Genomic DNA, 12,509 nt, shown 5'->3' on the forward strand with positions numbered 1-12,509 from the left:
TCATCTGGTGACATTTAATTTGATATTTTAAAATTGGGGAGGGTATTTTCAGCCACGGGGGTAGGGATGTGAAGGAAGCCGAAAGTAAGACAGAATTGGAGTCAGATGTGGTTTTGAGTCCCATACATTTATTAAGTGTTTAATATTATATGGTAAGTGCTTTAAAATGGTAAATACTTCTGTTATTCACTAAAATTTGGGGAGGGTTTCCTCTGTGCTTTATGTACATTCCCTAACCTTACAACTGTGTAAGGTACATACTGTTCTCTCAATTTTTCAGATAAGAAAACTGAAGCCCAAAGAGATCAAGTGACTGATCCAAAGTCCCACAGTGAGGGGAACTGAAAATAGGATATTCTTTCTCCTTTTCCTCTTTAAAAAATTATTTTGATTAAAAAAAAAAAAAAACTAAACCGTATTACTGAAGCATAAGGACATGGGGAGAAATTATGAATCATTCCTCAGCCTGAATAAAATAGTATCATGTTTCATTAAGGCAACAAATATTTATTAGGGACCTACTATTTGCCTGACATTCAAGTGGGGTGGGGGGCACACAAGTAGTAAATAACAGACTGGGCAAAGGGCTACCAAGGCAATACTGTAGTAGACTAACAGGTGCCCCACCATGGGTGGTCCGGAAAAGGCGTCTCAGATGTCTTCCGTTGAGACGTAAAAAGAAACTGCAGGGTGGGGAGTAAAGGGAGGGTGGAGAGGAGAGGGTACCTGGCCAAGGGAACCAAAAGCAGAGAAGCCCCAAGTCAGAAAAAAGCAGCGCTTGGCCCGTTGGGGGGAATTGGAAGCCGAGCAGTACAGCTGTAGCACAGGCGGGGCCCGTTTACGCCGTGCGTTTTCACCCTGGAAAGGAGTTTAGGTTTTCGAAGTGTGACGAGGCGCTATTAAAGAGTTTTAAACACGGAAATTACTCGATCTGTTTGTGTAGTGTCCTGTTCGTTAGTCATCTTTTCCAAACTATAATACATTTTTTTTAATCCTAAAAATGGTCGTTAAAGCAGTCTAGGAGTTAGGTCAATTGCGGTGGTCACTTGACCGCCTGTGAGGAGGCGGCGCGTGGGGCGGCTCGGACTGGGCGTGGCGGGGGCTCAGGAAGGAGGGTTGCCCTACCCCAGCGGTCTCGGCTCGGGCCTCCGCGGCAGGCTTGGGTCCTTCACCCGCCAGCTCCAGGTAGGCTACTCCTCAGGTAAGCCCCGCCGCCAGCCGCGACGTCGCCGCAGACAGGCACCTCCCCCACTCGTGCGGCATGAGGAGTCCTGCCCCTTCGGGTTGTCTCCAGCCAGCACTGCCCCGCGGGGGACGGCCGAGCCCGCCGCATGTGGCCCGGCTCCCGGACGCTTCCCCAGCGTCCTCCGCGCCGGCCGCTCCCGCCCCGACGTCGCTCCGGCACGGCTCGGGGCCCAGAGGCGAGGCGAGGACGCCGGGCAAGCCAGGCAGCGGAACTGACGCCGGCGGGCTTCCGGGGCGGCCCCGGGCAGGTCGGCGGCGGTGGCCCGCAGTCGTGGAGGAGCGGTGGGAGCGTCGGCGGCCGCGGGCGATGCAACTTCCGGACGGGACTCCCCTGTGTCCGCGCCTCACGTCTCCCCTTCCTCTCGCCTAGTCCCGTGCCGTTTTCCGTCCGCGACTCTTCCGGCCCAGAGCTTTCGGAGTGCGGTTGCTCAGGGGAAGCCGTCGCCGCCCCCGCCTCGGGGCCGAGTGAGAGTGTCCGTCGCGCGGCGTCGCCCCCCGGGCCGCCTCCTTGCCCCCAGTGGCGGGCTCCGTTCTCCCTCGAAGCACTCCCCCCAGCTCCATGAATGGAAATCGGCTCCGCAGGTGAGTCAGAGTCTCTGGGCCAGGTAGGGGATGTCACCAAGCTACTGTCCTCTGAGTCTCCCTGCTCCTCCCGCCCGGCCCAGGTGCGCGAGGTGAGCGTCGGGCGGGCATCCCCTGGTCTCCCGCCCCTCGCCCTGCTCCCCTGCGATCTCCGCGCAGCCCAGCCGCAGTTCCCCGGGGGCCCCTGAGTCGGCGAAACTGCGAGCCGGGGAAACGCTTGGAGGATTTAAGTTTGGGGTTATCTAAGCGGTATTACTCTTTGCTGGAGTACCCTTTTTCTAGACTTTAGAATGGTTTGCCATTGTCTAGTTGGAGTTCTTGTCCTTTAGCCAATTTGTGTGCTCCGTAGAGGCTGGGCAGCCAGCCAGCTCCCTTACCTACCTCTTAGGGTAGTTGTGAAGATACACTGAGATAACGGATAACTTCAAATTAAGTTCGAAGGAGGTGTTGGTGCAATGTTAAATTCAACACGGCATTGCTCCCACCCTCGAGTTCTTTTCTGTTGTTTGTGGCAGCATGGTAGATAGTTTCTGAGGAGCTTGGAAATGTCATAGCAGCCTGGATCACTGCTTATACGAGGAGGTGGATCTTAAAATTGCTGACAGCATTTTTTGTTTCATTCTCTATTCCCTAGAGAAGTAGTTGTCATATTCCTGGAAATTTGGAATTTAAGAAAACTGCTTTATCTTCGCGGGGAAGAAAGCAGTCTTGCAGTCGTAAGAGAAAATTGCAACATGGTTAGTACTTGTCCTTAAAAAAGGAAAAGTACTCTTTATGGTTCTAAAGTAATTAATTCAGGGACAGAAAGGTGTTGCATAACGGTTTGCCTAACAAGTGATCATGCTTGGCATTTTAAATTTGAAAGTATGCTTCAGACGATCACAAGTTCGTAAATTAATTTTCAAAATATTTGCGGGACTGTCTTGTTACTAATGGTGTTACAAGTTCCTGAATTCCATATCTCTTTTTGCCAATTTGATATAAGAAAAACTTATGTAAAAGAAACCAGTGACATAATGATAGCTAAGAACTTTGTTGAATAGATTGAGTATTAAGTGTCAAATGGATGCAAAAAAGCACTCAAACTGGGGAGGTGAGATGGGGAGAGTTAAAAAAATTTTTTTAAACAAATTTTGTTACATGGAAGTTTCTCTAATCAATTTCTACTATATCTTTTTTTCATGCTCCATTGTTTCGCCTTGCCCCATATCGTCTTAAAAACAGAAAGTCTGTCTGGATTGTGAAAAGATTTAGATTCTTATTCAGTTTTGATTTGTGTATTTCTGAAACTGTCCTGCCCTTTTTAAAAAATTACCATACTGCTGTTTTACTGCACAGGAAATGTCATTATTTGGGACCACAGGTGATCTTTGTACATAACTGTCCTGTTGTCAAGTCTGGAAAACAAATCATGAAAGTCAGACCCTTTATTAATCATCCTAAAACTTTTAAAGATATTTCAAAAAAGTTTTAAAGTTTTTGCTTTATCTCCTTAGGGTTTTTCATATGATATTGTGCCCATATATATGGACGTTGTCTTAGAAAACATTTGTTAACATCAAACCACCTAGTCAACTGGTACAACTAGCCAAGTAAGGCTCAGAAAATACATTTTACCTCTTCTTTTTTGGGTGTCCCGTTGCTGAAATAGATACCCATTTAGCTGTCTTCACATTTGGGCAAGTGTGTAGTTAGATTATCAACTGTATGCTTGGGTCTCTTGAAAAGTAAAGTTTTTTCTTCAGTACAGTTTATACGTGATTGAAGGTAGCCTAATGAAGATAAGCTATACTTTGGCTCAAGATTGACGTTATCAAAAACAAAATTTTCATTATTCCTGAGACTTATATATAATTGGTATGCTTAGTGTAAAGTTGAAAGCATAGCTGTGCAACTAAATTTTAAATCCATAATTTAGGCTGGGCGTGGTGGTTCATGCCTGTACTTTGGGAGGCTGAGGAAGGATGATCCCTTGAGCCCAGCAGTTGGAGACCAGCCTAGGTAACATAGTGAGACCTGCCTCTCCAAAAAGCAGAAAAATTAGCCGAGAATTGTGGCACATGTCTGTAGTCCCAGCTACTTGAGAGGCTGAGGCAGAATGGATTGAGCCCAGGAGGCAGAGATTGCAGTGAGCTATGATCGCGCCACTGCACTCCAGCCTAGGTGACAGAGCAAGACCCTGTCTCAAAAAAAAAAAAAAAAAAAAATTCATAATTTGACATATATTTTGATTTTAAAATTTTAGTATAAATGTTCTCAAAAAGTCTATTGAGTCAATATTGAATCTTGGCTCTCCAGTTCTATCATAAGTTTTTCTTTTGTGTGGAGATTCTCAGGAATCATCTTGTGATAGGCTATTTTAAATTCTAGTTGTTCGGTGGCTACATAGAAAACTGTTAAATTTATTTACATTAGGGAACCTCGAATACAAATACCATATAAGTTAGTATTCGTTCTTTCATATGAAATATTTTGAATGCTTTTTAAGGATATCTTGTGCAGTCTACTGATTTAGTACCATCAGAACTTTGATTTAACAAGAAAAGGCTCAATTAGTTAAAAATTAATCAACAGTTTAACGTCTGTGTCTGTGACTAGTTAGGAGAACATCTGATGAAACACCATTTTCTGTGGTCTAATTACTGCTGAACTAAGAGTATAGGTTGTGTTTCAGTTCTAAATAAGATGGAAATAGGGAGCGGCAGAGATGCTTGATGATATTACTTCTCCTGAGTACTCATTTTTTAGGTCCATACTATTCTAGTCTGTGTTTTCAGATAATGTTAGACTAGTGTTTAGGACAGAGGAACTACACTTTATAATGGAAGAAAAACATTTACTTTTACCTTAAATTAATGACATGCAAATTGATGTTTGGTGGAAGTTTTATACAGTCTTGCAAAAGTGAATAGACTGTTTCTTTCTTATTTGTACTTTTAAATTCGTGTCTGAAAATAGTTGTTTTAGAGTTCTGTGCTTATTTAATAATAAAAGTTTTTAAAAAGTTATTTGGAACCAAGTTCCAAAGGAGTAAAAGTTGCATATATGGGAAGCTAGAATTAATTCAAGATTGGGATATGAATGATGTAGATAAAAATTATGGGTTAAAAATACCTACTAAAATATATAATGCCATCAGGGTCCAAATTTACTATTTAAAACAATCTTCTTTTTATTTATTTATTTTTTTTGAGATGGAGTCTCGCTCGCTCTGTCGCCCAGGCTGGAGTGCAGTGATGTAATACCAGCTCACTGCAACCTCTGCCTCCTGGGTTCAAGTGATTCTCCTGTCGCAGCCTCCCGAGTAGCTGGGATTACAGGTGCACACCACCGTGCCCGGCTAATTTTTTGTATTTTTAGTAGAGACGGGGTTTCGCCATGTTGACCAGGCTGGTCTTGAACTCCTAACCTCAGGTGATCTGCCTGCCTCGGCCTCCCAGAAAACAATCTTCTTTAATAACTTTGGGAAATGTTTTTGTCATTATATAAATTTTCTCACTTGTAGTTCTTTGCCTTGGAGAAAAAAAATCAAATTACTGCTCTGTCTGTGGGCATGAATTTTGAAAATGATAAAGGTTTTTCTACTGGGTTGTCACTTAAATTTTGGCTTGTGCTGCCCTGGAGTGACCATTATGACTTAAAAAATATATATTTATTGAACTTGACTGGCAGTGGGACTTATAAAAATGTGCAAGATTGTTTTGATATTTGGTTTAGAATTTTTCTTCTCTGTCATTGAAAGAGACTCCGAGGAAAAACAGAAAATGAGACATAAAATAACTTTTTTTTCTTCTAAACAAAGACTTAAGGGGGAAAAAACATAGATAACCTTCAAATGTAATTGAGTTAACATGAAGACATTTTAAAAATTACCCATGATTCTGTCAGCCTCATATAACCATTCTTTACATTTTTAAACCAAATTCTAAACTAATCTGTTTAGTTTTTTAAAAATTAAGGAATTAAGTTATTTAGGAAAGCCATTAGAATGAATGAAAAGATATCTAGATGCTACCTTATTTTGCTTTTTTGGAGAAATGTATATAATAAGTTGGTAATTTAGAATTAATTTATGTTAGTTTATATCTTCCAATGGGAACATTGCGTTTTTTAGTTACTGCCTGGCCTGACAGTATGCAAAGAGGCCTGGGGCCCTGTAAAGGGGACATTTCCTGGAAGAATTCTCTGTTGTATATGGAAAAACCCTGGCTCAGAGCAGAATTCTTGCCAAATTGTCTAAGCTGATGGATTCTAGTTGAATACCATTTTGCTTTATAATATAGCCATCTAGTTTCACACTGGTTTCTATATTCTTAAAATACTTGAGGGTCTACCTGAAAGATGAATTAAAATATTAATCTATCAAAACATATTATCTTACAGTAATTAGAGGTAGAATCTTAGAAAGTAATTTATAAGTTTTTGTTGTTGCTAATGGGTAGGGAAAAAAATACCAAAGTGATAATTCTGTTTTCAGGAAGGTAAAACTAAAAAGATTATTTAAGATCAGTATCCTTTCCAGACCTGTTTATTCTCAGACTGTTGAGATGAACAGCATTTACCAGACATTCCTACCTTCTAATTCAGTTGTCTTGGATACTGAATAGACCCCTCATTCTTGGCTCATTAACAAAACAGATGTGAGAAAGAATATTGTGTGGTTTTTCAGCCATAATGGTTATGCTGTTAGGATACATGAACAGCCTTTCTGTATTTGGAGTTTCTGTGGTGTTCTGCCATTATCTGTGTTAATATTAATGACTTTCTTTGGCTAGCCACTGCTTAAAAAAAAAAAAAAAAAAAACTATTGAGATTCAGCAAAACCTTGTCACACAACTGATGCATTCTCTTATACATTAAAATGTGGGCATTTTGTGGTTTGGTTACAATAAAAAATTGTGTGCATTAGTCTGAAATGTCAGTTTAAGGAAATGAAGAATTCTTTGTTTTTTGTTTTTTGTTTTTTTTTTTTGAGACAGAGTTTTGCTCTTGTCGCCCAGGCTAGAGTGCAATGGCAGGATCTCGGCTTAGTATTTTTAATAGAGACGGGATTTCACCGTGTTGGCCAGGCTGGTCTCGAACTCCTGACCTCAGGTAATCCACTCGCCTCGGCCTCCCAAAGTGCTGGGATTACAGGCATGAGCCACTGCACCTGGCCTAGAATTCCTTGTTTTACGTCAGCCAGTTATTTTATACATCATTTACAAATTGTCAAGTTCTTGGGAAATCAGAATGTGGTATCTACAGTCTTTTGATGTGAGATATTTTTAGATTAAAAAAATGTTTTTTGTAGAGACGGGGTCTTACTATGTTGCACAGGCTGGTCGTGAATTCCTAGGCTCAAGTGATCCTCCTGCCTCAGCCTCCCAGAATGCTGGGATTATAGGAGTGAGCCACTATGCCCACCCATATTTTTAGGTTTTTCATTTGTGGAAGAAATTTTATGAGAATATGTTCTCAGTTGTAGGCTTACATAATACTACTTTTGAGTCATTACTAATACTTGGTAATTTTAACTGATTTCTGAATCTTCTAACAATATGAGAGAGACATAGTATTTCTGTGAACTTTAAAAATGGTGAAAGAATAGATTGCAAAATGGGTTCTTGCTAATAACAAGGGAAATGTCCCCTTTTATTTTCAAGGGAGGAAATGCCTTTTAAAAATTGTTTCTCACTCCTATAATCTCAGCGCTTTGGGAGGCTGAGGCGGGTGGATCACCTGAGGTCAGGAGTTCGAGACCAGCCTGACCAAAATGTTGAAACCTCGTCTCTACTAAAAATACAAAAAATTAGCTGGGCATGGTGGCAGGCATCTGTAATCCCAGCTACTCAGGAGGCTGAGGCAGGAGAATCCTTTGAACTCAGGAGGCAGACATTGCAGTGAGCTGAGGTTGCAGCATTGCACTCCAGCCTGGGCAACAAGAGTGAAACTCCATCTCAAAAAAAAATTGTTTCCCAGCCGAGTGCAGTGGCTGACACCTGTAATCCCAGCACTTTGGGAGGCCGAAGCAGGCAGATCACGAGGTCAGGAGTTCGAGACCAGGAGCCTAACCAACATTGTGAAACCTTGTCTCTGCTAAAAATACAAAAATTAGCCAGGCATGGTGGCATGCACCTGTAATCCCAGCTACTTGGGAGACTGAGACAGGAGAAGTGCTTGAACCTGGGAGGCGGAGGTTGCGGTGAGCCGAGATCGCGCCACTGCCCTCCAGCCTGGGCAACAGTGCGAGATTGTGAGATTCCGTCTCAAAAAAAGAAATAAATTGTTTCCCTGCTGCCATCTGATAAGCTTAACCTTCAACTGGCTGAATGTTCTATAAGTGATTATTTAATTGTAGTGAGCCTAGTAATAAGTGCAGTATGTTTGGACAGATTCATTGAATGAAAAAGTGGAATTAGCAGGTAGGAGATTCCTGAAGTTCCATGCTGTTTACTACTTAGCTTTGCAGACTTAACACGTATAAAATCAGAGGGAATTCATTAAGTTATATTTTGAGATCAACAGAGTATATTTCTTTTTCCAAAACAAAAATGTATTCCTTTTTTTTTTTTTTTTCTGAGACGGAGTCTTGCTCTGTCACCCAGGCTGGAGTGCAGTGGCATGATCTCGGCTCACTGCAACCTCCGCCTCCGGGGCTCAAGCGATTCTCCTGCCTCAGCCTCCCTAGTAGCTGGGATTACAGGTGCCCGCCACCACGTCCAGCTAATTTTTGTATTTTTAGTGGAGATGGCGTTTCACCATGTTAGTCAGGCTGGTCTTGAACCAGATCTGACCTCAGGTGATCCACCCTCCTTGGCCTCCCAGAGTGCTGGGATTACAAGTGTGAGCCACCGCGCCCGGCCCAAAAATGCATTCTTTTTCTGATTATAAAATAATAACCACATGTTTATTACTTTAAAAAACAAACAAAATAAGAATGTCTCAAATAGAAGATGAAAATATGATCCTATCCTCCAGATAAAACCATAGTTAACTCTTTCTTATATATCTTCCCAGAGATCCATCTGTCTATTTATCATACGAATTGTTTTTAACCTACTTTTTCCACTTAGTAATGCGTCATCTTTCCCATATCATTACTTACATCTGTATAACAGTATAATTATTTATACTGAGTACATAGCATTTAATTTTATCTGTATATTGATCAGTCTCATTGATAGTGGTTTAGATTTTTTCCAGTTTGTTATTATTATGACTAAAACTTTGTAAGTATTCTAGTACATATGTCTTTGTATACTGGTCCAGTGCTTGCTTTTGGATAAATTCTTAGAAGTAGAATTGTTGAAATAGGTATTCCATGAATATTAAAGAAAACATTCCCAGTGAATAGCTATAATTTGGTAATTGGCTATAGTATATGTTATAGTTGATTTTTATTTATTCACTGCTTGTTTTTCATCAGTCACATTTGCTGTAGGCTATTGTTTAGCTTTAGACTTTCCAACTGATACATATTGGATTACTAGAAGAGTGAACAACATGGACACATGCTTTGAAAATGTATGGTTTTGTGTTTGAAATTTAGTTTGGTTAGTTATTATCCAGTACATACAATAGCTGCTGAAAGAAAAGTTTGATATAGAGAGGAAGTCCACATAGTGCTTTATATTTCTGTGTAGCTATATTTTCAAATCTAGTGGGCAGTACGTGTATTTGTTAAATAACTAAAATATGCTTCATTGGAAGTATAATTCATTATATTGACAGAATTGTTTCATCTGCTAATTTACATTAAAATATCTTCTGGATACTAAACTTGATTAGTATCTATAGAGTTCTGTTCATTGCTTATTATGCAACAGAATTTCCCTTTGTGCCAAATTATTTAAAAAACACAAGGTAAAATAATGACAGTGGAGGAAAAATTGACAGTGTGATATAGTGTAAAAAGCATGGGTTTTAGAGACAGATCCTGGCTCTTAAATTAACTGAAATTTATTAATGATGTGTCGGTGTAGGTTTGAGTACAAATGTACTCCTCTTGTAGAGGATATTGATAGTGGGAAGTCTGTGCCTGTGTGGGGGCAGGAGGCCTGGGACATATGGGTAATTTCTACCTTCTGTTCAATTTTGCTGTGAACCTAAAACCTCTCTAAAAAATAAAGTCTATCAGAAAAAGTTAACTGCTACTTTGGGCAGTGCATTTAATCTTCCTTAACCTTAATTTTCTTATCTGTACAATAGGATAGTGAAAAGAGATGACACATGCAAAGGAAAAGGCCATTTCTCTCTTTTTTTTTAATGATATTTTACTATAGAGATTTTAGGATGTATACAAATAGGCAGAACTGTATAATAAACTCTATTGTACCCACCACCCAAACCCAGTCATCAACCCATGTCCAATCACATCTCTTCTATTTTTCCCTCCTTTATATTTTTGAAGTATATTCTAGACATAATATGATTTTATTCATATTTAGTAGTAACTATAAAAGTTATGGACTCTTAAAATATACAGTACCGTTATCACAGCAAAATGAGAATAATCACTCATAAAATGTTCTAATCATTGTTCAAATTTTTACTTGTCTCACATATTATTTTTTAAACTGTTTGCCTTTAAAAAAAATTTTTTTTTTTTTTTGAGATGGAGTCTCCCTCTGTTGCCCAGGCTAGAGTTCAGTGGCATGATCTTGACTCACTACAACCTTCTCCTCCCAGGTTCAAGCGATTCTTCTGCCTCAGCCTCCTGAGTAGCTGGGATTACAGGCACGCGCCATGACGTGCAGCTAAGTTTTGTATTTTTAGTAGAGACGGGGTTTCACCATGTTGGCAAGGCTGGTCTTGAACTCCTGACCTCAGGTGATCCACCCGCGTCAGCCTCCCAAAGTGCAGGATTACAGGCATGAGCCACCACGCCCGGCCTAAAAAAATTTTTTGATTCAAAATCCAAGTAAGTTCTACACATTGTGATTGATCGATATGTCTTTTAAGTATCTTAATCGGCAAGTTTTCTCTCCTTGTTTTTCTCCTCTGCAATGTATGGGTTGTTTGTCCTTTTAGAATTTTTCACAATCTGGATTTTGCTAGTTCCATCTTTACAATGTAATTTAACATAATCCTTTGAATTTCCTATAAACTGCTAGTGGATCCAAGGGCTTGATCAAATTCAGGCTGTTCTTTTTGAACTTACTACAGTTGGTTTTTTGTCCCAAGCACTTCACTGGAATTGTTTTTATCAAGGTCAACAAAGACTTAGCTAAACCCAGTAGTTCCCAAATCTTCATTTTATTTCATCCACATCTAATGACATTTTCTTCTTGAAACACAATTTTCTCCGTTTGGTTTTCAGGATACCACTCTCTCCAGGTCCTTCTCTAACCTTGTTGGCTGTTACTTTTCCAGTTCCTTTGCTGTTTTCATTTCCCTAATTTCTAAATATTGGAAGTATCCTAGGGGTTAGTATTCTGTATCCATGTTAGAGTCTGATCTCTAATCCAGTGGTTTTAAATAACATTTATATGCTGAGGACACCCACATTTACACCTCCAGCCTGGACCTCTCCCCTGAACTCCACACTCATCTAACTGCTTACTATTCATCTACTTGTAGACACCTCAAATTTAGCATGTCCTTAAAATCCTCTTGGTTTCCTCTCTAAACTTGCTACTATCACTGAGTCTTTCCTATCTCAGTAAATGACTCTTCTGTTCTTTCAGTTGTACAGACCAGAAATCCCTGAGAATGTTTTTCCTCATACCCCATATCTAGTCCATTTAACAATTCCTGTCAGGCCTACCTTCTGAATGTTTTCCACATCCATATCACTCCCCTAACTGTACTACTGTAATCCTAGCCAACATTATCTTTCACCTAGACAGCCACATAGCCTGCTGACTAGTCTCCCTGCTTGTACCCTTACGTATAATTTTTCATACAGCAGCTGGAATGATACTTAAAAAACATTTTTAAATCAGATCATAACACTTTTTCACTCAGAACTCAGAGAGCTGACACTATCTAACTTCAAGGCTTACTCTAAAGCTGCTGTAATCAAGATAGTGTGGTATTGGTGAAAGAAATGACTAATGGAACCAGAACAGAGAGTCCAGCATGGCAGGTTACAATCCCAATTCTTCTTATTAGCTATAAAAATTTTAGGCAAATTATTTCAGTTTTCCTCGTCTGTGAAATGATTCCTTCCTTTATAGGGTTGGTATGAAGATTAAATGAGATAATGCATGTAAACGCATTTAGCAGGCCAGGCGTGGTGGCTCATGCCTGTAATTCCAGCATTTTGGGAGGCCGAGGTGGGCAGATCACTTGTTCTCAGGAGTTCAAAACCATCCTGGGCAACGTGGTGAAACCCTATCTCTGTCAGAAATACAAAAACTTAGCCGGACATGGTGGAAAATAAAAGCATTTAGCACGTTGCCCGAGACATAGTCAGAACTTGATAAATTTTAGAATTTGTGCTTTTTCTAATTTGATCTTGACAAGTTTCATAAGAAGGAGGCAGGTCAAGTATTTTCATTTTTTAGATCAGGAAACAAATTCAGGGAGAGTATTTGGTGATGGTCAAATGATTAGATAATTGGCAGAGCCAGTACTAAGGGCTAGTACAGAATTTGTACAGTATTACTTACCTCAGGCTAGGATAGGAAAGATTATGCCTTCTGAAGAGATTTTTTTAAAAAACACAAAGCAAAATTTAAAAACAAATGATTCAGGCA

At 40.1% G+C, this 12,509-nt stretch overlaps 2 protein-coding genes across 7 annotated transcripts in view; one reads left to right on the forward strand and one right to left on the reverse strand.

Moving 5' to 3' along the window:
- The window catches only part of PSMB2 (proteasome 20S subunit beta 2), a 623,524-nt gene that overhangs the window by 347,467 nt on the left and 263,548 nt on the right, over nt 1-12,509 (reverse strand). The gene's annotated exons all lie outside the window — the stretch shown is intronic.
- The window catches only part of LOC126959105 (protein argonaute-3), a 235,011-nt gene that overhangs the window by 92,323 nt on the left and 130,179 nt on the right, over nt 1-12,509 (forward strand). For 2 of the 6 annotated variants that reach the window (XM_050798073.1, XM_050798077.1), the window contains exon 1: nt 1,502-1,827. The exons of 1 other annotated variant lie outside the window; for it this stretch is intronic. In XM_050798073.1, coding sequence (XP_050654030.1) covers nt 1,809-1,827 — 19 coding nt within the window. In that variant the 5' untranslated portion in view covers nt 1,502-1,808. Of the gene's footprint in view, nt 1-1,076; nt 1,186-1,466; nt 1,828-8,955; nt 10,730-12,509 lie in introns of those variants that run through there. 3 more of the 6 variants (XM_050798061.1, XM_050798066.1, XM_050798069.1) reach the window with 3 other exon arrangements.

The sequence above is a fragment of the Macaca thibetana genome, chromosome 1 (genome assembly GCF_024542745.1).
Source record: "Macaca thibetana thibetana isolate TM-01 chromosome 1, ASM2454274v1, whole genome shotgun sequence".
NCBI lineage: Eukaryota > Metazoa > Chordata > Mammalia > Primates > Cercopithecidae > Macaca > Macaca thibetana.